At 45.0% G+C, this 26,959-nt stretch overlaps 1 protein-coding gene across 1 annotated transcript in view; it reads left to right on the forward strand.

Annotated features, from left to right (window-relative positions):
* Positions 1–20,582, forward strand: part of LOC110174565 (potassium voltage-gated channel subfamily H member 2-like) — a 61,956-nt gene extending 41,374 nt beyond the window's left edge. Inside the window, 15 exon segments of the mRNA XM_055151406.1 lie at positions 905–1,043; positions 1,962–2,099; positions 5,668–5,822; positions 6,377–6,618; positions 8,119–8,318; positions 10,156–10,243; positions 10,338–10,502; positions 10,563–10,684; positions 10,840–10,911; positions 11,165–11,258; positions 12,335–12,437; positions 12,544–12,683; positions 12,870–13,242; positions 15,856–16,061; positions 20,188–20,582. Coding sequence (XP_055007381.1) covers positions 905–1,043; positions 1,962–2,099; positions 5,668–5,822; positions 6,377–6,618; positions 8,119–8,318; positions 10,156–10,243; positions 10,338–10,502; positions 10,563–10,684; positions 10,840–10,911; positions 11,165–11,258; positions 12,335–12,437; positions 12,544–12,683; positions 12,870–13,242; positions 15,856–16,061; positions 20,188–20,582 — 2,632 coding nt within the window.
* The last annotated feature ends 6,377 nt before the right edge of the window (positions 20,583–26,959 follow it).

Consider the following 26,959-nt stretch of genomic DNA (forward strand, 5'->3'; position numbering starts at 1 on the left):
ACTAAACCAGGACTAAAACAGGACTAAACAACAGGACTAAACCAGGACTGGAAAAACCAGGACTAAAACAAGGACTAAAGGACTACAGGACTAAACCAGGACTGAACCAGGACTGAAACCAGGACTGAACCAGGACTAAAACAGGACTAAAGGACTGAACCAGGACTGAAAGGACTAAAACAGGACTGACTAAACCAGGACTGAAAACCAGGACTAAACTAACAGGACTAAAACAGGACTAAACCAGGACTAAACCAGGACTAAACCAGGACTGAAACCAGGACTAAACCACTAAACCAGGACTAAAACTAGGACTAAACCAGGACTAACCAGGACTGAACCAGGACTGAACTAAACCAGGACTAAACCAGGACTAAACCAGGACTGACTGACCAGGACTGACTAAAACAGGACTAAACCAGGACTAAACCAGGACTAAACCAGGACTAAAACAGGACTAAACCAGGACAAAACCAGGACTGAACCAGGACTAAAACAGGACTAAACCGGTCTCAGTTCCAGCCTCAGTCCTGATCTTGTCCTGGTCTAGTCCCAGACTAAGTCCTGGTCTCAGTCCTAATCACCCGACAGTCTAGTCCTTGTTCAGTCCTTGTTTAGTCCCGGTTTAGTCCTGTTTTAGTCCTGTTTTAGACCTGGTTTTAGTCCTGGTTCAGTCCGTTATCCATTTTTTCCCCCATTTTTCATTTAAACACAGAATCGATGGTTTTGGAGACAAATAATGAAGAAAATCGTTTTGTTTTTTGTTTTTTTTATTTTGAAAAAACGAATGAACGAACGACAACCGGATTGATCAGAATCTTTTGCGAGGACGTTGCTTTTGCAGAAACAGAATCGTTCTAACAAATGAAAATGTGTGGTTGATTTGTGGCTGTGATTCCGTCAGTGACCAGGAGGAGGCGGCGATGCAGACCTGTGGATACTCCTGCTCTCCTCTCAACGTCGTGGACTTCATCGTGGACATCATGTTCATCGTCGACATCGTCATCAACTTCAGGACCACCTACGTCAACTCCAACGATGAGGTTCTGCTCTTCCGTAGTCCTGGTTTAGTCCTGGTTTAGTCCTGGTTTAGTCCTGGTTTAGTCCTGGTTTAGACCTGGTTTAGTCCTGGTTTAGTCCTGGTTTAGTCCTGGTTTAGTCCTGGTTTAGTCCTGGTTTAGACCTGGTTTAGTCCTGGTTTAGTCCTCGTTTAGTTCCTGGTTTAGTCCTGGTTTAGTCCTGGTTTAGTCCTGGTTTAGTCCTGGTTTAGGTTTTAGTCCTGGTTTTTTCCTGGTTTAGTCCTGGTTTAGTCCTGATTTAGACCTGGTTTAGTCCTGGTTTAGTCCAGTCCTGGTTTTAGTCCTGGTTTAGTCTGGTTTAGTCTGGTTTAGTCTGGTTTAGACCTGGTTTAGTCCTGGTTTAGTCTCGTTTTAGTCCTGGTTCAGTCTTGGTTTAGTCTCGGTTTAGTCCTGGTTTAGTCCTGGTTCAGTCCTGGTTTAGTCCAGGTTTAGTCCAGGTTTAGTCCTGGTTTAGTCCTGGTTCAGTCTTGGTTCAGTCTCTGTTTTAGTCCTGGTTTAAATCTGATTTAAACTCCTTCTCTCCTTCCCTCTCTCCTTCCTTCTTTCCTTCTCTCCTTCCTTCTTTCCTTCTCTCCTTCCTTCTTTCCTTCTCTCCTTCCTTCTTTCCTTCTCTCCCTCCCTCCTTCTCTCCTTCCCTCATTCCCTCTCTCCTTCCTTCCCTCTCTCCTTCCTTCCCTCCTTCCTTCCCCCCCTCCCTCCTTCTCTCCTTCCCTCTCTCCTTCCTTCTTTCCTTCTCTCCTTCCTTCTTTCCTTCTCTCCCTCCCTCCTTCTCTCCTCCCCTCGTTCCCTCTCTCCTTCCTTCCTTCCCTCCCTCCTTCTCTCCTCCCTCCCTCCCTCCCTCCCTCCTTCCCTCGTTCCTTCCCTCCTCCGGTCGGTGTTCAGGTGGTGAGTCAGTCGGCTCGGATCGCGGTTCATTATTTCAAGGGTTGGTTCCTCATCGACATGGTGGCCGCCATCCCCTTCGACCTGCTCATCTACAGGTCCGGAGAAGAGGTGGCCCGAGGAGGAGCCGAGGGAGAGGTACGAGCACTTTATTCACTCGCTCACGGGCGATGAGAGGATGAGGAGACGATGAGAGGATGAGGAGACGATGAGAGGATGAGGAGGCGATGAGAGGATGAGGAGACGATGAGAGGATGAGGAGACGATGAGAGGATGAGGAGACGATGAGGAGAGGATGAGGAGAGACGATGAGAGGATGAGGAGAGATGAGGATGAGGATGAGGAGGACGATGAGAGGATGAGGAGATGATGAGGAGACGATGAGAGGATGAGGGAGACGATGAGGAGAGGATGAGAGGATGAGGAGACGATGAGAGAGATGAGGAGAGAGACGATGAGAGGATGAGGAGACGATGAGAGGATGAGGAGACGATGAGATGAGGAGAGATGAGGAGAGGATGAGGAGACGATGAGAGGATGAGGAGACGATGAGAGGATGAGGAGACGATGAGGAGAGGATGAGGAGACGATGAGAGGATGAGGAGACGATGAGAGGATGAGGAGACGATGAGGAGATGAGGAGAGGATGAGGAGACGATGAGAGGATGAGGAGACGATGAGGAGAGATGAGGAGACGATGAGAGAGGATGAGGAGACGATGAGACGATGAGAGGATGAGGAGACGATGAGAGATGAGATGAGGAGACGATGAGAGGATGAGGAGACGATGATGAGAGGATGAGGAGGATGAGGAGAGAGATGAGAGGATGAGGAGAGATGAGAGATGAGACGATGAGAGGAGGATGAGAGATGAGAGGATGAGAGACGATGAGGAGGATGAGGAGACGATGAGAGGATGAGGAGGCGATGAGAGGATGAGGAGACGATGAGAGGATGAGGAGACGATGAGGAGAGGATGAGGAGACGATGAGAGGATGAGGAGACGATGAGGAGAGGATGAGGAGACGATGAGAGGATGAGGAGACGATGAGAGGATGAGGAGACGATGAGAGGATGAGGAGACGATGAGAGGATGAGCGATGAGAGGATGAGGAGACGATGAGAGGATGAGGAGACGATGAGAGGAGATGAGAGGATGAGAGGAGATGAGGAGAGAGATGAGAGGATGAGAGGATGAGGAGAGATGAGGAGACGATGAGAGGATGAGGAGACGATGAGAGGATGAGGAGACGATGAGAGGATGAGGAGACGATGAGGAGATGAGAGGATGAGAGATGACGATGAGAGGATGAGGAGACGATGAGAGGATGAGGAGAGACGATGAGGAGGATGAGGAGACGATGAGAGAGGATGAGGAGGATGAGGAGATGAGAGGATGAGAGGATGAGGAGACGATGAGAGGATGAGGAGAGCGATGAGAGGATGAGGAGACGATGAGAGGATGAGGAGGATGAGGAGACGATGAGAGGATGAGAGAGAGATGATGAGGAGACGATGAGAGGATGAGGAGACGATGAGAGGAGATGAGAGGATGAGAGACGATGAGAGGATGAGAGGAGGCGATGAGAGGATGAGGAGACGATGAGAGGATGAGATGAGGAGACGAGAGAGGATGAGGAGAGATGAGAGGATGAGAGACGATGAGAGGATGAGGAGACGATGAGAGAGAGGATGAGGAGACGATGAGAGGATGAGGACGATGAGAGGATGAGGAGACGATGAGAGGATGAGGAGAGGATGAGAGATGAGGAGACGATGAGAGGATGAGGAGACGATGAGAGGATGAGGAGACGATGAGAGGATGAGGAGACGATGAGAGGATGAGGAGACGATGAGAGGATGAGGAGACGATGAGAGGATGAGGAGACGATGAGAGGATGAGGAGACGATGAGGAGAGGATGAGGAGAGGAGACGATGAGAGGATGAGGAGACGATGAGAGAGGAGATGAGAGGATGAGGAGAGAGAGGAGACGATGAGAGGATGAGGAGACGATGAGAGGATGAGGAGATGAGAGATGAGGAGAGGATGAGAGATGAGGAGACGATGAGAGATGATGAGGAGACGATGAGGGATGAGGATGAGAGGATGAGGAGACGATGAGAGGATGAGGAGACGATGAGAGGATGAGGAGAGAGAGATGAGGAGACGATGAGAGAGATGAGAGATGAGGAGACGATGAGGAGACGATGAGAGGATGAGGAGACGATGAGAGGATGAGAGGATGAGGAGACGATGAGAGGATGAGGAGACGATGAGAGGATGAGGAGAGATGAGACGATGAGGAGAGGATGAGGAGACGATGAGAGGATGAGGAGACGATGAGAGGATGAGGAGAGCGATGAGAGGATGAGGAGACGATGAGAGGATGAGGAGACGATGAGAGGATGAGAGGATGAGGAGACGATGAGAGGATGAGGAGACGATGAGACGATGAGAGGATGAGGAGACGATGAGACGATGAGAGGATGAGGAGACGATGAGAGATGAGGAGGAGACGATGAGAGGATGAGGAGACGATGAGAGGATGAGGAGACGATGAGAGGATGAGGAGGCGATGAGAGGATGAGGAGAGCGATGAGAGGATGAGGAGACGATGAGAGGATGAGGAGACGATGAGAGGATGAGGAGACGATGAGAGGATGAGGAGACGATGAGAGGATGAGGAGACGATGAGAGGATGAGGAGGATGAGGAGAGGATGAGCGATGAGAGGATGAGGAGACGATGAGAGGATGAGGAGGCGATGAGAGGATGAGGAGACGATGAGAGGATGAGGAGGCGATGAGAGGATGAGGATGAGAGGATGAGGAGGAGATGAGGAGGATGAGAGAGAGAGAGATGAGGAGAAGGAGACGATGAGAGGATGAGGAGACGATGAGAGGATGAGGGGGCGATGAGAGGATGAGAGAGAGGATGAGAGGGATGATGAGAGGATGAGGGAGAGGGAAGAGGAGACGATGAGAGGATGAGGAGACGATGAGAGATGAGGATGAGAGGATGAAGGAGGATGAGACGATGAGAGGATGAGAGGATGACGATGAGAGGATGAGGAGAAGGAGGGACGATGAGAGGATGAGGAGAGATGAGAGACGATGAGAGGATGAGGAGACGATGAAGGATGAGAGACGATGAGAGGATGAGGAGAAGGAAGGACGATGAGAGGATGAGGAGAGAAGGAAGGAGACGATGAGAGGATGAGGAGACGATGAGAGGATGAGGAGAAGGAAGGGACGATGAGAGGATGAGGAGAAGGAAGGAGACGATGAGAGAGAGGATGAGGATGAGGAGAGAAGGAGGACGATGAGAGGATGAGGAGAAGGAAGGAGACGATGAGAGGATGAGGAGACGATGAGAGGAAGGAGACGATGAGAGGATGAGGAGAAGGAAGGAGACGATGAGAGGATGAGGAGAAGGAAGGGGACGATGAGAGGATGAGGAGACGATGAGAGGATGAGGAGACGATGAGGAGAAGAGGACGACCGTGCACCTGTAATAGGGGTTTAAATTGGGCAAACTGGTCGCTGATTGGACGAGGAGGAGGTGGGGGGCGGGGTTAAATGAGCAGACTAGGAGCTGATTGGATGAGGAGGAATTTACGCCAGCTCCACGTTCTTGTTACCGCCTGAAAAACCTTACAAGCGTCTGAATAACGCATGGCGGTACGTGTCTCCTCCCCCTCTGCAGACGACCACCCTGATTGGCCTGCTGAAGACGGCGCGGCTGCTGCGATTGGTCCGCGTGGCCAGGAAGCTGGACCGATACTCGGAGTACGGCGCCGCGGTGCTGTTCCTGCTCATGTGCACCTTCGCCCTCATCGCGCACTGGCTCGCCTGCATCTGGTACCGTTTATCAAACTCACACCTCACGTTCATGTCGGAGCGTGTTTCCCAGTGACGCGTAACAAAGTACGGGACGACTTTTTAATTACATGAATCGTACAAGTTACAGCTGAGTTAAAAATAGACAACAGCATAGATACTGACTGGAGCTGTTTGTTTGAAATTAGGTTAGAGTGAGAATATTTAATCATTTTTAAAGGGTCCATCTCTTTTCACATTGTATCTTCTGCACATATACAAGGGTTATGGAACATCCAAAGAGTTCATCAATTAAAAAAAGATTTCTGTAATAGATTTGTGTTTCTCTGCACAAATATTTGAACTTATTGTTATTTTTGGGGTTTATATGACATGAGTTTTCTGATCCGGCCCCTTTGGGATCAAAGTCGGTTGGACACGACCCCCGGACCAAAATGAGTTTGACACCCCTGCTCTATGACTATGATTTTTTGCGATAATTCTTCTTTATGGTTTTGTTTCAGTACTGTCTGTTTACCTCATCACTCTGTCACACTTCAGACTGTGTTTTTGTGACAGATTTACTGTGTCCTCAGGTACGCCATCGGGAACGTGGAGAGAGCGACCTCTGCTGGTATCGGCTGGTTGGACACTTTGGGCGATCAGCTGGGGAAGCCGTACAACGAGTCCGTGGGCAGCTCAGGACCCTCCATCAGAGACAAATACGTGACGGCGCTTTACTTCACCTTCAGCAGTCTGACCAGTGTGGGCTTCGGAAACGTGTCCCCCAACACCAACTCAGAGAAGATCTTCTCCATCTGCGTCATGCTCATCGGAGGTGCGGATCATACGGATAATTTAATGTTCCACAGTATAACAAAAAGAGAAATTCAATTTGTCGACTGGACAAAGGTTTATTTTGGTTGAAGACGTTTCTCACCTCGTCCAAGCTGCTTCTTCAGTTCTGGTCAAACGCTGGTGACACTTCCTTATATCTGTCTGCAGGGAGGAGCTAACTACACTGAAACTACTCTGAAACTAACACACACACTTGTTTCTGTTAGTTACCTTGGTGTATTGGACTTGTTGTGAGTGTGTGGTCATATTAGCAGAATCATTCAGGGCCATGATGGAGTTTTCACACCTTTGTTTTCTTTGTTTTGATTTAGGTTTGAGGATGGAGTTGTAAATCAGAGACAGATGAATCCTCCATTTTGGTTTAAGGAAGGATTTTCTTCCTTAACACAAACTGTAAACAAGTGTGTGTGTGTTAGTTACAGAGTATTTTCAGTGTATTTAGCTCCTCCCTGCAGACAGATATAAGGAAGTGTCCACCAGCGTCTGACCAGAACTGAAGAAGCAGCTTGGACAAGCTGAGAAACGTATTGAACTGAATTTCTCCTTTTGCCCTGGGTTCTACCTGGGCGACTGAGGGATTTTACACACACTGTGGTTCCACAGTATGGCATTAAATATGATTTAAATATGATTCTGAGACATGCAGGTGACCTCAGTAGGACGATTTACAGGTTGTGTCTGTGACAAAGTGCCTCCATCCACAGTCAGAATACATGTTTTTGAAGAAGATCACCTGTGCTTTTGTTATCTATCTATCCATCTATCTATCTATCTATCTAGCTATCTATCCATTTATTCATCTATCTTTCCATCCATCTGTCCATCCATCCGTCATAATTTGGACATTTTAAATCACAGTATTGATCTAAACCAGGAGAGTCAAGCTCAAATTCACATTGGGCCAAAATAAAAAACTGGGACTAAGTCGTGGGTCAAACTAAATATTTATTGTAACATTTCAACAGCATCTGCATGTTTTCTCTTCTTTGGAGATCTGTAATGTTAAACCTTTTCTTATTCAAATAAATGTTTAAACATTGAATCCAGAACAAGCTAAATATTAAATATTTTTTAATAAATAATGTCTCTATAGTCTATCAGTAGCTGGTGGGCCAGTTCTAATACATGTTTGACATGATCTCACGGCCAAATATAATTGTATCGTGGGCCAAATTTGGCCCCTGGGCCTGAGTTTGACATGTCTGATCTAAAACAACTCGATTAAAGAAACAAATCCATTGATTCAGTTTGAAAACTGTGGTGTCCAGTGGGAGCCGACGTCGCTGTAAACGTCATCACATCAAAGCTGCTGATTTCACGGCAAAACACAATATTATCAACAGGGAAAATTTAAATGAAGGAAAAATCATCACATTTTATGATGTGAAAATCAGGCTCATTCTCCTTCTCCCCAAGGCCCTGATGTGCTCCAGTATCTTCAGTATATTTATTGATACTGTTTTACTTCCTCTCTCCGTAGCTCTGATGTACGCCAGTATCTTCGGTAACGTCTCGGCGATTATCCAGCGGCTGTACTCGGGCACGGCGCGGTACCACGCTCAGATGATGAGGGTCCGAGAGTTCATTCGCTTTCACCAGATTCCAAACCCGCTGAGGCAGAGGCTGGAGGAATACTTCCAACACGCCTGGTCCTACACCAACGGCATCGACATGAACGCGGTGAGAGGGCAGCTGAACGTAACCAGAGCTGGACCTAACCTCCACAACATGACGCACAACTGTCCTCACCTGCACTACGTGTGTCTGTACTGTGCACAAAAACACGAGCGCATCTGTGACTCGTTCAGGGTCACTCACTCGTCCAGTAAAGGCAAAAGACGCTTCTCTTTTTTATCAGAAAGTGACATTTACTCAAACCAGGCCCCTGACTCGTAACTACATGTACAAACCGACAGGAATGATCAAATCGTCACTCAGGAGACGGGGCTCTTCCTGTAGGCATTTAGCTCTTTTCAGTGTGGCGTTCTTTTTGTTGAGTTATTTGTGTAGTTGTATTTTTTTCCACCGTGGTTGTGTGAGCGCTTCTGTTGGATTAGTGGACTGCTCTGATTTAATTTTTTTTTCTTTAAGAAACCTGTGGCTCTAAAGTTTGTACAGTTTATTAAGTGTTAGTTTGTGATAAGAAATGCAGAAAGATTCCAGATTTTAAAACATAAAAATAAAAATCATGCAATGCCAATGCCAACATCCATTGTTTGTAAAAGTCTAAACTACAGGATTTGCAGCTTTTACACAGAGACACAGGGACATTTAGTTCTCTGCGTTGCAGTGTTGGGAAGTTTACTTTTAAAATGTAATCCCCTACAGATTACAGATTACACACACCAAAATGTAGTTTGTAATGTAATCCATTAAATTACTGAAGGTGAGTAATGTAATCTGAATACTTTGGATTACTTGATTTGCTGTAGAGAAACAAAGACGAGGAAATCTTCACATAAGAATTTTGTCTGATAAAAGAAAATAAAAAGCCCAAACTTTACTGAACCAAATTAAAAAATATTATTGATAGAAGACGAAGAAACACGTCCACACAGCAGGATTTAGACCTGGTTTAGTCCTGCTTTAGTCCTGGTTTAGACCTGGTTTTAGACCTATTTTAGACCTGGTTACCTCCGCCAAGGAGGTTATGTTTTTGCCGGCGTTTGTCTGTCTGTTTGTTTGTTTGTCTGTTAGCAACAAAACTCAAAAAGTTATGGACCGATTTTGATGAAATTTTCAGGATTTGTTGGAAATGTGAAAAGGAAGAACTGATTTCATTTTGGGGGTGATCCGGAAGAAATCCTGGATTCTGGATCACTTTGAAATTTTAGTTAACATTGTGGTAAATGGGGCCAAAAATTTTGTTTCTCAATATCTCGGTTAATTATTGACCAAACCCCATGAAATTTGACTCAGGGATGGACAATGGGATCCTCTTTCATATTCCAAAGGCTGATCCGGATCTGATCCAGAAGACTGATTTTATCGCAATTTATATAAAAAATGGGGGTAGTCCTTGGCAGAGGTCTGCGCTCTCTGAGTGCTTTTCTAGTTTAGATCTAGTTTAGACCTGGTTTTAGTCCTGCATTAGTCCTGGTTTAGACCTGGTTTTAGACCTATTTTAGACCTAGTTTAGATCTAGTTTAGACCTGGTTTAGTTTCCGGCAATGAGTGGAATTCCCGAAAAAAAAGAAACAAAAAGGGATATAGCCCCAAATGTGAAAACAGGAAAATCCCTCTGTGTAATCCATTTATTTCAACAAGTAACTGTAATCCAATTACCACTCACTGAAACAGTAACTGTAACTGAATACAGTTACTCATCATTTGTACTCTGATTACATAACTCCGGTACATGTAATCTGTTACTCCCCAACACTGCTGAAGCCTTTTGCCTTTATTCAAAATCCAAGTTTCAGTCGATCCTGCTCATTCTTGCAGCCCTTTTACTATTTTGTGTTTTTGACGTAGAAAACTGTTAAATCAGTTTGACTTTCGTGTGCTCTTTGTTCAGGTGTTGAAAGGTTTCCCTGAGTGTCTTCAGGCCGATATCTGTCTCCATCTGAACAGGACTCTGCTGGAGAACTGTAAGGCCTTCAAAGGTAACTCCACTGTTCCGTTTACCTCGAAATAACAAACGAACCAAAAGATCAGTCCAGTGTTTGTATCTGTAACATGTCTTCTGTACGTTTCCAGGGTCGACTAAAGGCTGCCTGCGCTCTTTGGCCATGCGCTTCAAGACGACCCACGCGCCTCCGGGGGATACGCTGGTCCACGCGGGCGATGTGATCTCTGCGCTCTACTTCATCTCCAGAGGCTCCATCGAGATCCTCAGAGGAGACGTGGTGGTGGCCATACTGGGTGAGGAGAGTCTCTCTTCTGTTCGGACTTGATTTAGTCCTAAATGAGGTTATTTCTCAGGTAAAAACGACATCTTTGGAGAACCCATAAACCTGTACGCTCTGCCCGGGAAGAGCAGCTCTGACGTGAGGGCTCTGACCTACTGCGACCTGCACAAGATCCACCGAGAGGACATCCTGGAGGTACAGAACAGACAAGGTCCAAAACACGCGAGAAGAAAGTCCTCACACACACACACACACACACACTATAGGTCCAGTTAATGTGTGTTCTGATTCACAGTTGGTTGCCTTGTTGTGTGTTTTTTTTTTTTTTTGCCGTGTTTTTGTGGTGTCAGGTTCTGGACATGTACCCAGAGTTCTCTGAATATTTCTGGTCCAATCTGGAGATCACCTTCAACCTGCGAGACGTGAGTGTGACCTGCAGTTTGTCAAACTACAACCAGGTTTAAAATTATGATTAAAATGATGATAAAATGTGAAAAGAAGAATCAGGATAAAATGTGGTAAAGAGAATCTTGTTAAAATGTGATAAGAATATTTATGATAAAATATAATGAGAAGAATAATGATAAACTGTGATAAAGATGTGATAATCTGATAATGATAAAACGTGTAGCGCTGATGTCAGGTGAATTATTGACTGAACATCTGTAACTCCAGGCGAACAGTGAAGTGGTTCTGGCTGCAGACGACCCAGAGCTCGAACGATTCAGAAAAACTCTGTTTGACAGAAAGTTCTCCACACCTGTCACAGGTACACACACACCTGCACCTGTCACAGGTACACACACACCTGCACCTGTCACAGGTACACACACACCTGCACCTGTCACAGGTACACACACGCCTGCACCTGTCACAGGTACACACACGCCCGCACTGCACAGGTACACACACGCACCTGTCACAGGTACACACACCTGCACCTGTCACAGGTACACACACGCCTGCACCTGTCACAGGTACACACACGCCTGCACCTGTCACAGGTACACACACGCCTGCACAGGTCACACACGCCCGCGCCTGTCACAGGTACACACGCCTGTCACAGGTACACACACTGCACCTGTCACAGGTACACACACGCCTGTCACAGGTACACACACGCCTGCACCTGTCACAGGTACACACACCTGCACGCCTGCACACTGTCACAGGTACACACACACCTCACAGTACACACTGCACCTGCACCTGTCACAGTACACACAGTACACACACTGCACCTGCACCTGTCACAGGTACACACACACTGCACACACACACTGCACCTGTCACAGGTACACACACACTGCACACTGCACCTGTCACAGGTACACACACACTGCACCTGTCACAGTACACACTGCACCTGTCACAGGTACACACACACTGCACCTGTCACAGGTACACACACCTGCACCTGTCACAGGTACACACACACCTGCACCTGTCACAGGTACACACACACCTGCACACTGTGTCACAGGTACACACACACCTGCACCTGTCACAGGTACAACACACCCTTGTCACAGGTACACACACACCTGTCACAGACTGTCACAGGTACACACACCACTGCACCTGTCACAGGTACACACCACTGCACCTGTCACAGGTACACACACCTACACCTGTCACAGCTGTGTCACAGGTACACACACCTGTGTCACAGTACACACACCTGCACCTGTCACAGGTACACACACACCTACACCTGTCACACACCTGGAGCTTTAAGTGAAACTTGAAGGAAACTTGTGTTTACTGTGAAGCTCGTTACAATATGAAGCCATTGTATTTTCATTATTCATTTCTTTGTTTGTTGATTTGTTTGATTTCCAGGAGACACCAGCGCCGCCCGCAGGCAGAGGGCCTACAGGTGGAGGAGGAGGTTCAGTAACTGGGAGCAGAGGGAGCACAGCAAAGACGAGCATCGATACACTCTGTGAGGACTCATACTGCACATGTGGGACAGACCTGGTTTAGTCCTGGTTTAGTCCTGGTTCAGTCTGTAGTTGATGTGTTTTGTGTTCTTCTTTGGTCATTCACAGATATGGTCCGGTGTTCTCCAGTGATGAAGAGGCAGAAGAACCAGAGTTGAACAGTCCAATTCAGACGACTCTGCTCCACACAGCCCCAAACTGCAGAGGGACGGAGGGAGAGAGGAAGGAGAGAGGGAACGCAATCACAGGTGAAGGAGAGGGGGAAATGTAGAATATAGAACCTTTGAAGACTTGAACTCCATTGGCACATGGATCTGAGTTTGTCCTGGTTTAGTTTGAGGACACATCTGCAGCTTTCCCCTTTTGGGTTAGTCGTATAATGTAACAAATCTCTGGACTGTATTTTTATTGTTTCATTGTGAATCTCTCTGCAGATGCACTGTCAGGCATGTCCAACATCTTCACGCTGTGGGGGGAGAGTCAGGAGCAGAAGTACCAACAAGTCCCCTGTGCGCCGAGCCTCCTGTCCCCCACCAGCCCCGAGGAGAAGCCCCAACCTCCAGAAAAACGCCCTCTACCTCAAAATAACTGCCCCCTCCCTGTAGAAAACCACCCCAAAGCTTCTAGCGCGCCGTCTGCCGTCCCCCCACAGCCTCGCAGTCCCTCCCCGCTGCCCCCCGGTGGTCCTTCTCCCGGCGCGTCCTCAGCCTGCTCCGCGGCGCCCCCTGCCTGTGCCGGCGTGGTCCCACACAGACACAGGGCGGAGATAGAGCGGAGGCTGGACTCGCTGCAGAGGCAGATCGGCAGGTGAGCGTCATCGTCACCGACTCATGTGGTTTTTAAATATTAGAGATCGAGACAAGACGGTGCACGTGTGGAAAATGATCTGGAGATTTTTTTTCTCCTTGTGTTTAAATTGGAATTGGACAAAAAACTTGGCGAGTGCTGGTGAGTTACAACTTTAGAGAGTCCTTCTTGAAAATTAAACATTCAGTCTCAAGATGCTATTCTGTATAAATAAAGAATTAGTAATAAAATAATAACATTTACAGTTCAAACTTAGATCACAATGCTGATTTTCATGCAGTTTGTATCTTTATAAAAGTCATCAAAAGATATCATGCTTCTATTTTTATTTATTTATTTTGCACATATAACAATAAAAAAAAAGAAACACAATAGATAAAAAAGTAGGTGCAGGAAGAGGCAAAAAAAACCCAAAAGGGCGAAATATTAAAGCCTCCACCTTATGAAGACATTAAAAATTGAACATTATCGCTGTGCATAAAAACAAATATATATATATATCTCCAGGCAGACGTTGCAGATTTGCAACAGCTAAATTCCAATGACCTACTGACTCCAAATCCATATTTTATGAGCTTTTTTTTACTCGAGAGCCTTTTCTCCCATCCATGCTGATAAACGTGGACGATGCAGACTGTGCAAGAACGACTACACGCAAACGACCTGCCAGAAGTGCAAAATACTTTTTTTGTTTACAAAAGATAAAAAAGTCAGGATTGTATATTACTACCCCATATGATAATTTTCCCCAAATATCAGATTTTTCCTGGCACTAAAAATTTAATTTGAGCCTGAGGGGGATATATATATATATATATAATGACATTTAAACACCACGGATTAAATTCTTTTGATTCAAACATGGATTAAAACACAATGAAACATCCACAATTGAAAGATGATCAAACATCACCGTGAAATATCAAACATTTCCTCAAACTCTTTTTAAACACCTCAGATCTGCGTCTCAAACCAGATGTGAAAACTGCTCCACAATTTCCCGCCTCTGGATCGTCGGCAAAACTTCACTCTGGATGTGACACATTTTGGAACATGAAAATTTTGATTTTGATGAGTTTTGTATCTATGAATCTCTGCATTGGTTTTAAAATAAAATGTGAAATGTTTGGGGATCGTTGTTGAATTATAAAGAATTTTATACATAAAAATACAAACTTCATAAATATTAATCTCATAGATATTAAGAATGTTAAGTTTGGTGAATAAATGAGCAGATGAATTCTCTCGTGACTTTGCTCTTAACTGAGTAAATCTGTGGTTAAATCCCCCGTCACTCAGAGTCTGATGGGTCTGACCAGGAGCAGGAGGAGGGAGAAATGTGTCTTTGACCAAAGAGGTGGATTAAACAGAATCATGATATGACAAAAACACCACAGGCAGACAGTCACAGGGTGAGATCTGTATCGGCAGGTCACATCGCTCTAATTAATTGGTCCCCGAAGGGTTGACCAGGTTTTGTATTCACCCTGTGCCTGTGTGTGTCTGTGCACCCACGATAATTCCATTTATGGACCGACTGTCACCAAATTTGGTACGTGGGTCAAGCCCCCGTGCCCGATGCCGCAAAAAAAAAAAAGTCTGGATGATCCAAGGTCATTTAAGGTCACACGGGTCAACTGAAAGGTCACACCATTATAAAGGATCGACAATTTCGGCAATTTCTGAACCATCTGCAGCTAAAATATTCACCCAATCGTCACACAAGTTGGCACCCACATAACCGGGCACACTGGATGTTACAGGTTGAAACCGGTCAAGGTCAAATATGTGTTTTTGGTCATAACTCCACGAAGAACCGAGCTCGAGCAACAGGAGTGTCTCAAAATCTCAGAAAAAATTATGATCTATTTATAATTCCATCCATTTGTATAGTCAAATATGAATAGTTTTCCAGATAATCACTAATTCTAACAGTTCCTTTCTCTTTCAGTGTCTGTCATTAAAATTCTAATTGTAACAAAAATTATTTCCATTTCTTGTTTTTCTGGTGATACACGACACACTGATCTACAGTCACACAACTAACACACACACAACTCATGAACAATGACATTTTGGTTCCACACTAGTAAACACAGACATTCTCATGTGTGACCAATATCACACTAATGTTCGTGGGCCTGTACAGATACACACATTGTATTGTGGATATAATGATCATGTGATATGGGCTGGACTCCTCATAAACTGCCTCTGTGCTGATGAACTGAGCCACCGACGCCTCATGGGACCAGGTTGATGTTTCTGATTGAGCTTGTTTGAAAATATATTTATTTAGTTTGAGGTGCAGGGGTCAGTATTAGGCTTTTACACTTTATTTCCTACATTTATATTAAACAACACAGGAATATGACTTGGGTCTACCTGACTTTGACTGGGATGATATTTTTGAGAAAGTGAATCATTTGCTCCCCATGTTAGAGTTGATTCTTGTGCATGTGCAAGATCCTAATAAAATACTGGCCAAAGATTTTGATACGATACATGACTTTTGAATAAATACAGCGTTACTGACATGTCTCCAGCGCATTGAAGACGCTCAAAAGTCAAAAGAGACACATCATGACACAGTTCATGTTTCGTGTGTTGTAGTTTGGAGAGTCGTATGGCCACAGACATCGGGACCATCCTCCAGCTGCTCCAGAAGCAGATCTCCATCCCTCCGTCCTACAGCACCCTCATCTCCTCCTCCGTCGTCGCCTCTCCTCCAGCGGGGGGCAGGGCGTCTCCTGTCGCCTCATCAGCAGAAGGAGGCGTCGCAGCTCCGTCCTCCTCCCGCTCTCCTCCAGCTCCGGGTTGTACGTCACCGCACGCTCCTCCTCCTCCTCCTTACTCTTCTTCTCTCTCTTCTCCTCCTCCTCCCCTCTCTTCTCCCTCTGCTGCTCCTCAAACTCAGATACCTCAAGAACCACCAGCTGAACCTCACCTCCACAACTCCACGTCCGCACAGGTACAGGAAATAAACCCCCCACAGATATTTACTTTATTTTACTACAAATATTTAATTGGAATGTGGGGCAGGAGCGTGCGTATCTTGTATAAAATCCAAACAGTCTCTTCCTGTAAAAACGTATCGTCTCTGGAACTTCTCTCTTCTTCTCTCAGATCAGAAAAGCAGAAACAAAAATTGCTACTAAGGAAAAAAAATAACACTAGTGAGAAACAGCGGGAGTTCCAGAGCATCTAAGAATGAAGCACTAAACTGTAAATGTGAGTCGGGAGAAGTTACAGATTTGGTTATGAACAACACAGCGATCTTCAGTAGAAATGTCTCCTGCGTTTGTGAGCTTTGCCGTGACTGGGCTGGTACGATGGGAGGGCATCTGACACAGCCGTAGTGAGACGTGGTGTTTCTGTTTCAGGAGGAGGAGGAGGAGTGTTTGGAGCAGAGTGCAGAGGACTCAGGACCACGTACGTCTCCATCAGAGGAACCGTGAAGAACCGGCTGAAGCTTTTCATCACAGACTCAGTGACGGAGGGAAGAGCAGCCAGAACTTTTAATCTGACGAAAGACGTACAAAACAAAAACAAATCTGTAGAGGTACTTCTGTTTTAAAACGGGGTATTATTATTATTATTATTATTATTATTATTATGCAAAATATCATGTTTGGGGCTTTGTACCGTGTTATAACGTTGTTCCCTCATCAAAAACACGTCTGAAGCGGTTTGTCATCCATGCATGTTTGACTAAATTAGTGATCTCTCCTTGGCCCTATTTAAACCCTCCTTACGGTTTGCTGTTAGATTCTGTCTAAAGGTTCGTTCACACCAAAGCGTCAAAGCGTCCAGTTTCTATGTAAAGTCGATGTGGACGCGCGACTAGAGCGTCCTGCGTTTTTGCGGCGCGAATCTGGCGTCGACGCTCTAGACGCGCGTCCAAGGAAGTGTCAAGAAGTTGAAAATGCTGAACTATTCGCGTCAGACACACAGCGTCGACCAATCAGGGACGAGTATCCAGAGACGCAGCGACGTTATTATCAGGAAGAAAAAAACCCGAGAACCACAAACATGAACGGAGAATAAATATATACACCACAATCACCAAGGACTAAACCAGGACTAAACCAGGACCGGACCAGGACTAAACCAGGACTAAACCAGGACTAGACCAGGACTAAACAAGGACTAGACCGGGAGTAGACCGAGACTAGACCGAGACTAGACCGAGACTAGACCGAGACTAGACCGGGACCAAAGCAGGACTAGACCAGGACTAAACAAGGACCAGACCAGGAGTAGACCGAGACTAGACCGAGACTAGACCGGGACCAAACCAGGACTAAACAAGGACCAGACCGGGAGTATACCGAGACTAGACCGAGACTAGACCTGGACCAAACCAGGACTAGACCAGGACTAAACAAGGACTAGACCCTGAATAGAGCGAGACTAAACCACGACTAGACCGGGACTAGACCAGGACTAAACCGTGATTAGACCAGGACTAAACCAGGACTGATCCAGTGTCATTAGTGGAGTATAAATATAAACACGCTCCAGTCGCTGATGTTTCATGTCATAAAAACACTAAAGTCTCTCAGTCTGGTCTGACATTGTTTCGGGAAAAGACCAGGACCGGGCTCTTGTTTCCAGGGCAACGGACGCGCGTCAAGTATTTTTCTCCCGTTCGTCCACGGCGTCAAAGACACGAGCGTCGGGGGCGTCTAAACTCAAATGCAAAGGCTCCAAATAGAAACGTCAAGGTGTTTTTTGACGCTTTGGTGTGAACGGCTCTTACGTCTTCGTCCCCCAGGCTCCCACACGACAAATCTCCATAAATCTACAAAAACATGATACAAAATAGGGCTGTGCGATATGGAGGGAAAAAAAAATCTTGATATATTTTACTGTATCTCGTTATCTGTACAGGACAAAATAACCCCCCTCAAATTACTGCAAAAACAAATCTGCCGAATTCCACAGTGTTCATTTAGGAACAAAGTGCTTCTGTGACATTAAAAAGACTGAATACAAAAATAATAACATAAAGGAAGAAATAAACAACTCATCAACTCATCTCCAGTTGTTAACCTTATGATAACCAGAACCATGAGCTCCTTTAGCAGAGGAAAGTCGGGAGGTTTCTTATTTTAACAGATCCATGTTCCTCACCAGTGTCAGGAGCTATTAACTGTCCCACGTTGTAAAGTTACACTGCAGCAGATCCATCCGTCCATTTTCTTCCGCTTATCTGTGTGTCAGTCTTCGTTCCTCCCCTCACCTCTGCTCGTGAGCTCTGGGTAATGACCGAAAGGACGGGATCGCGGATACAAGCGACACAAATGAGTTTCCTCCGCAGAGTGTTTACATCCAGTGTGCGTTCAGAATTACTGCTTGAAGCGACCTGTCTAGAAATAATTTATCGACCGACGCGTCAGTTTTTAGACACTTCGTCTGCTTCAGTCGCGCCGTTGCTGGAAGGGATCTCCAAGAACTCAGTTTGTCTTCGCTCCTTTTCCTCTTCTCTTCTTCTTTCGGCGACCTCAAAAACCGACTTTGTTTTGCGGCGAACCGGTCGCGGATTCTCGTCCGCCGTCGCGACAAACTTTGTGCGAACTGCGAGAAAGCGACAGTTTGAAAAAGCCTCCAAGAACCGCTGCATAAACCACATAATCCCAGCGCGCCGGCGAGTCAGTTACACTAGAAACGTAGGGAGTTTGATTGGCGACCTAACAGCCAATAGAAAATGAGGCAGCCTCGTTTTCTATTGGCTGATGTTTATCTGGCCTCAACACGTCCACAGTTGATGGATTTTCATTCTTTTTTTTTTTGGTCATCATTATTCCAAGGCTGCTGCGTCTCTGTAATGGTATTTTAAACTTTCACTGACAATTTGAAACAAAACAAAAAAAATCCTCCATACAACCTTTCAGTGCGTGGGACTGTGGCAGGAGCAGATCAAACCGTGAGGAGTGGAGCATTTTAAGGCACTGATGCAGATTCTAGAACTGTTCCCCCACAGAGAAACTCACTGCTCCCAGTTTCGTACTTAAACTTATTTGTGTTAAAATATTCTCTGCACTGTGATCAAATATCCTCAAGTCTAAACTGCATTTTCACCGCTGTAAATACTGTAATTATTGTGCCACTGTTATTTGTACAATTACATTATATTTATTATTTATGTATTTATTTACAATGACATTATGCAATAATGTTGTACGTAAAAAAAAAAGTGCATGTCTTCCTCTTATTTAGAAAACAGACAGGAAAAGTTGTCTGTGCTGTTATTTAGATGATGCAAAAGGACTTTTAAATATAACTCTGTGTAAAAGCTTAAAGGGAAACAAAAGACTGACGCTCTAAACCCGGAGGCAGACTGAGACTTCTTTTGTCACTGTCAGATCCATTTCCTTACTCATCTTCTGCTACGTTCAGACCACGGAGATAAAACCACAGCAAAAGCGCAGAGGCTGCACCAGCGCTGGTTCAGGATCGGCTGCAGGTTCTGGGGTTTAGGGACTGAACGTTCAGATCAGAGAAACATTTTAGGTTTAAACCGACTGGATTTCACGTGAGGCTCGTTCTGCTCTGGAGAATCGTGTTGAGACTCAAAACCCCAAATGAAAATATCAACAGTAAAATGCTTTTGTAATTAAGATATTCAGAAGATTATAGATTATACGAAAGAGTAATATTTGATTTGAACGTGTTTACTTTGGATCTGGGGACACAGGTGGTAGAGCCCTGCAGTCCCGCGGGACCCGACGCAAAACAGTGCGACGCGGGACAAATTTTGAGAGCTCACTGCGGGCGCGGGCGGGAGCGAGACGGCACAACGCGGGAGCGGGCGGGAGGGATGATAACCTGCAGTCCCGCAAACTAAATATGAGTGTAAAGTAAAATATACAAATGAATGTAAGAATATCATGCATCATTTGTGCTGGACATTTTATTTGGCATTAATAAAAACATTTTAAGCAGCAGACGTTCACCCTCCTGTACGCTGCGCGAAGAGTCCCCCCTTCCGTAGGCCGCGCGGAGTGTCCACCGTCTCGTACGCCGCGCGGAGTCCACCCTCGTCTCGTACGCCGCACGGAGAGTCCACCCTCGTCTCGTACGCCGCACGGAGAGTCCACCCTCGTCTCGTACGCCGCACGGAGAGTCCACCCTCGTCTCACACGCCGCACGGAGAGTCCACCCTCGTCTCGTACGCCGCACGGAGAGTCCACCCTCGTCTCGTACACCGCGTGGAGAGTCCACTTTCCCGTACGCCGCGCGGAGTGTCCACCGTCTCGTGCGCCGCGCGGAGAGTCTCCCCTCGTCCCGTACGTCGCGCGGGCTACGCCACTAATCCAGAATCCAGAATCCACTAAACCAGGGCTAAAACAGGTCTAAAACCAGGACTAAAACCAGGACTAAAACAGGATTTGGCCAGGACTTAACCATGCCGCCGGACCGCCCACCGCGCCTCCCCTCATACGCAGCCCAGTTTCTTTCGCTTCTCTGTGTTTGAAAGAGCTTAAGAAAGCAAAGGTTCCCATCCTGCGGAACTTGCGGGCGGGCGCGGGACAAAATATCACAGGTGCGGGCGGGAGCGGGACTGAAACATCTGTCCCGCGCAGACCTCTAACAGGTGGTTCATGTTTCTGTGATATTTTTCCTTAAACATCACAGCCCAGATAAGTTTCATTTAGATTCTTGAATATTCAGTTTGCCATGTTAAGTTTTATCTTTGGTCTCTCAAATATCTCCTGTTTTCCAGCGAGATAAAAATGTAAGATTTGGTTGTCACTAGAATCAATACGAATGATTGACATCTGGAACAGCCAATCAGATTAAAGCTCCCTGGGGAATCCTGCCTTCTGCCATTATCTGATATGTGATTGGTTAAAGTATCAGACAGTGTCATTATCGCTGTATAATGTTCAATCGTTGTGTCTGTTTTTGTCTTGATCTGTCGGTTTTATGGTTGATATTATATCTATAAGGATTATAATAAAATAGATGTGAGGAGGTTAGAGAAAGCAGAGATCGTCCTGGAGACGTTTGCACAATTATAAACTGTGAAAATAAACATATTTATTATTAAAACAGTGACACTAAAAGCCCCGTGTTTCTGATTTCTTTTGTGTTTGTTCTTTTTTCTCATCAACAGAAAACTACTGACCTGAAAATAAAGAAACGTATTCGGATTTATACAGCACTTAAACTTAAAAAAGCATTTAGCATTTTTCATTCACTCCACGCAGTGTTGGGAGTAACGGGTTATAACAGTAACGAATTACTGTGCTGTGTTGCTTTTTTCTGTAGCGCAGTAATGTGGCGTTAAAGGGGAACATTTTTTTAAATATTTTACTGTGTACAAATGTGAGTAACACGTGTTATAATGCATTTTTAACCTGGATTGAAGTGGTGGGTTTTTCATTTTTCTTCATACAAATTCGTTAAAATCACAGCGACATCAGCAGCGGTGAAACGCCGGAGACGCGCCCACGTAAACCGTCAGGTGACCGCGGGCGAAAGGACCGACGCAGAACTCCACGATCCACAGGGCGAAACGCAACTGACGCCCGATTGTGCCTTGCAGGATTCTAAGGTCTAGTCCAAGATTAGACCTGGTTTAGTCTTGGTTTAGTTCACACACACAGACACACACACACACACACACACACACACACACACAGACACACACACACACACACACACAGACACACACACACACACAACACACACACACACACACACACACACAGACACACACACAGACACACACACACACACACACAGACACACACAACACACACAGACACACACACACACACACACACACACACACACACAGACACACACAGACACACACACACACACACACACACACACAGACACACACACACACACACACAACACACACAGACACACACAACACACACACACACACACACACACAGACACACACACACACACACACACACACACACACACAGACACACACAAACACACACACACACACAGACACACACACACACACACACACACAGACACACACACACACACACACACAGACACACACAGACACACACAGACACACACACACACACACACACACACAGACACACACACACACACACAGACACACACACACACACACACACACACACACACAGACACACACACACACACACACACACAGACACACACACACACACACACACAGAGACACACACACACACAACACACACACACACACACACACACACTGACACACACACACACACACACACACACAGACACACACACACACACAGACACACACACACACACACACACACACACACACACACACACACACACACACAACACACAAACACACACACATGCACACACACCACATTCATACTAGATAATGTGAGTGAAGTGTCTTGCCAAAGGACATAACAGTGTTTTTGTCACAGGTCCCTCAGTGGCACCTGGTCTGTCTGTGGTCTTAGGTTTGGAGATCTGAGGAGATTGGCCTTTGACAAGTTCTATGGCCTAAATTCAGTTCATTTCAATTTTCTTTAATTTAATTTAGGATTGTACAAGTTTTTGTTAGTTTCATCACAGATACTTTTACCAGAGGGAAGCACCTTCTGTCTTCCTGCTGCATCTATTCACAGACAATAACATGGCGCCCTCTGCTGGAGCTCAGTGACACTGCACCTCAGTCACACAGGTGTGGTTCAGATCGTCAGGTGACTGTAGAAAGTGAAAGTAACAGACGTGTTCAGAGACGACGCTGACACAGTGAGTATTTCTTGTGCTTAATATATAAAATAATGGAACAATGGTTTATCCTGTGTCCTACATACACAATACTCAAAATTAAATCTAAAAACAGAGACAATTTACAAACAAGAGACACGTTTTTCACTTTAAACATGAATTCAGAAAATAAAAGTGTCATATTTTTAGACAATAACTTGCAGAATTTAACGAGCTTCAGTCCTTGTTTACAGAGTGCTTCCTTAAAATAAACTTTATATTTCCTGGTTGGAAATGTGACATGTAATTATAAGTTTTAAGATTGTTAAACCACATAAAACTTGGAATCTTAATATGTATTTTCAGGCCTCTTTTTGTGACCTGATGTAGACCTCTTTTAAACATGGTTGGTGTTGGTTAATACCAGGTTGAGTATTTGTTTAGTACTAGTTTAGTCTCGGTTTAGTTCTGTTTGGATCTGTGTGGTTCTGGTTTAATCATGGTCTAATGGTGCGTCACGTGGTATGAAAAAGATGATGTTTTGCTGTTGTTGTTGTAGTGAAACATGGTGGACTCAGACATTCCAGATCCGCACAGTTAAGGAAGTGAAATCATTTGAAACACGATCACGCCCAGTGAAGTGTGATGTGGTCATGTGTCCAGCAGAGGGAGACACAGACCGATCAGACCTGAAGAGAAGTGCAGAGCAGAGACACACAGTCCACACAGTAACTCCACATTAGAAGAACAGAGCTTCAAAACAGGACACATCTCTAATCCAAGTGTCATTTGTTTATTCGTATTTCAATATAAAACCAAAAAATAAGAAAACAAAAAAAAACAAAACAAGTATTTTCTTCATTATTTGTCTCCAAAACCAAAATGAAAACAGTTTTTTTGGTTTTTGATTTTGTGTTTAAATGAAAAATGGAAAAAACAGATAACGCTGGTTTCCCGTTTTCGTGACTTCAGTGACTGCGATGCCGGATTTTTGCACCGCATACGGGCTTAAGCAGGACTAAACCAGGACTAAAACAGGACTAAACCTTTTTCAGTCCTGGTCTGGTCCTGGTCTCAGTCCCGGTCATGTTCCGGTCTCAGTACTGGTCCTGATCCCGGTCTCAATCCTGGTCTCAGTTCTGGTCTGATCCCAGGCTCAGTCCCGATCTCAGTTCCGGACATGGTCCTGGTCTCAGTCCTGGTCTGGTCCCGGACCTGGTTTAGTCCTGGTTCAGTCCAGCATCGCAGTTTAAGTCACATAAACGGGAAACGGCTGTTATCCTTTTTTTTTTTTTTTTCCCCATTTTTCATTTAAACAGAAAATTGAAAACTGAAAAAAATAATGTTTTTCCATTTTGGTTCTGGAGACAAATAATGAAAGAAAATTGTTATTTTTTAATTTTCTTATTTTTGGTTTTATATTGAAAAACGAATGAAGGAATGACACACGGACTGTCTTCTTCTCTTCTGATTCCAGCTCCTACAACATGGACCCACCTGGACCTGGCCCCGGGTCTAAACCCAGACCTGAACCTGCTCCCAGCTCTGTGTCTCTGAAAAGTGACCGTTCCAAAGGCAAACCTCCAGACTTTAGTGAAGCTCGTCCTGAAGATCAGAGGTGAGACATTTGAACAGGTCTTTTCACACTGATAAACAGAGACTAAAGTGAGTAGGACTGTTACTGTGTGACTGTCTCCTCAGTCAAACACATTATTCACTCTGTATCTTCTTTCCTGTTTTGTCCTGGTCATGTGCTCCAGAGGGTCAGACTTACACAGACATAAGTTTAAACTACTGCAGAACACATGAGCTGCACTGACTCTACACTGCCCCCTGTGGACGAGCACTGACAACACACTCTGTCTGAGCTGAAATACAGTAATGCCTCATTTAACTCAACATCTTTAGAAATATGAAGTCTAAAGATTTCTGTTCTGAAAACTGTGTGAAAGACATGTAACTGAGTGGGTAGGTTAGGGTCTCCCTTTTTTTAACTCACACAATTTGTCTGACATAAAAAAGGGCTATGTGGTATTAAAAAAAATAAATAAAAGTTTAGTATACTCAAGGGTTAAAAGTTATTTCATTTTTTTCAGGTGCACCGATAAATGACAAACAACCAACAAATTAAATTCTACATTTACAAAATCAACCATAAAAATAAAGTTAGTAAAGTCAAACCAAACATTAATGAAAAACAAACCAAACTAATTAAACTCTACATTTACAATAAGTGCTAGTGTTGTGCAAACATGAATGATGTGCTAATTGGTATTTTAAGTGTGTGTGCTGAAGTACTTGTACAGGCTTTGGTGTTAAGTTTATGTACATGGACGTCGAGATGGTTAAAGTGACTTGTACCAAGGAGCCGATCTGGGCTAAAGTGACTTGTAACAACATAACTTACATATATATATAATATATATATATATAAATATATAACATATATATATAATATATAAAATGTGAACAAGACCTCAGCTATTATCCCACAACATTCATCAAATAAGAACTAACAGTAAGAATAGAGAGCAAGAACCTGTCTACTGCAATCCTCAGTTGCTCAGTCTTTCATTGTCAGTGCCAGAGGATGTTCTCTGAATCATCCTGATTCTCATGGTCTGATCAGAGAACAAACAGAACTCTCTGGTTTTGTCCTGGTGACTAAAGCTCAGTTCTACTCACGTCTCACAGCACCAGTATAAGGAGTGTGAGTAGTTTTAGTGGAGTCCTCCTGACCACAGGAGCTTGTCCCTGCTCTGAAACTCCACATCTGGAGAACAGAGCTTCTAAACAGGAGACATCTCTGTATGTTCTGTTCAAATGGATTTTCTTTCAAACCCAGACCAAGACCTGCTCACAGCTCTCTGTCTCTGAAAAGTGACCGCTCCAAAGAATTTCCTCCAGATTTTAGAGAAGATCCTCCTGAAGACCAGAGGTAAGACCTTCTTAATCCAGAACCCTGAACATGAATCAGGATCACAGGTTCTTCTACAGATTGTACAGAAGTCTCAGAGAATCAGATGTCCTGAAACAGTACTGCCCTGAACACATCTGTGACGGAGCCAGTCCGTCTATGATTTTAGGTGGCGTTTTCCCCCTACACGTAACCGCGGCCTGCACTGACATGCCCGCGCACACACACGCTGATTCATCCCGCACACACCAGTTCACTCCCCGTTTCCCCGCTGTTTCATTCATCTGCGCTGTATTCACTATTATCGGCTTTTCCCCTCTTTCCTCCGTTACTAATTCGCCAAGGGTGCACACTCGAGCGCGTTAGAGTAATTTACTTCATACTTGTCTCTTACCTGTCCGATGACGTCGTCTCTCTCTCCTCCGACGCAGCGCCTCTAACAAACCGAGCCACTATTTCCTGGTAGTTGAAATAGGCGCTGTTCGCGCCGTGGTGCTGACCATGTGACGCGCATTATGTAATACGATTTTCTTTACGTTATTCAACTATTATTTTTGACATCAAATGTATATTATTACTGTGTGCTCAACGTAGCATAGACAAGGTGGGTTTATTGTGAAATTGTTTGTCTCTGGAATAATTTTGATGTGTTGCTCAGTGGGAGGAGTCAGGTGGTTTAAAGGGGAACTGTTCCTGGCTGTTAATCAGTCTGCCACCGGTTACAGAGCAGGTAACGTTGGTGCGCTGAACAAGGATATTAAAGGGGACAGTTAATGCTGAACTCGACCCCGTTTCGTTGTTGTAAATACTTTTTGGACTGTTTTGCTCACTGTAAATATTTTTGCACTGTTTTTTGGGATTTTGCACTTGGACACTGGCACAATAAACCACCTGCACTTGGAATTTTCGATCTTGCCTGAGTTTTTAATAGAGCCCCGCCACAACATCCGAGTGAAACAACTGTACTACAGTATATAGTGGATTTTAAATGATTTCAATTTAAAGTACTTTTAAGATTCTTTCTGAAATATTTTACCAACAGCACCTATAGTCTTTAAACCTCAGCAGATCTAAGACTAAACTCATTCTCCA

Source organism: Boleophthalmus pectinirostris, unplaced genomic scaffold, assembly GCF_026225935.1.
Source record: "Boleophthalmus pectinirostris isolate CB_2022bp ecotype Guang Dong unplaced genomic scaffold, ASM2622593v1 HiC_scaffold_16, whole genome shotgun sequence".
Classification (NCBI taxonomy): Eukaryota; Metazoa; Chordata; class Actinopteri; order Gobiiformes; family Gobiidae; genus Boleophthalmus; species Boleophthalmus pectinirostris.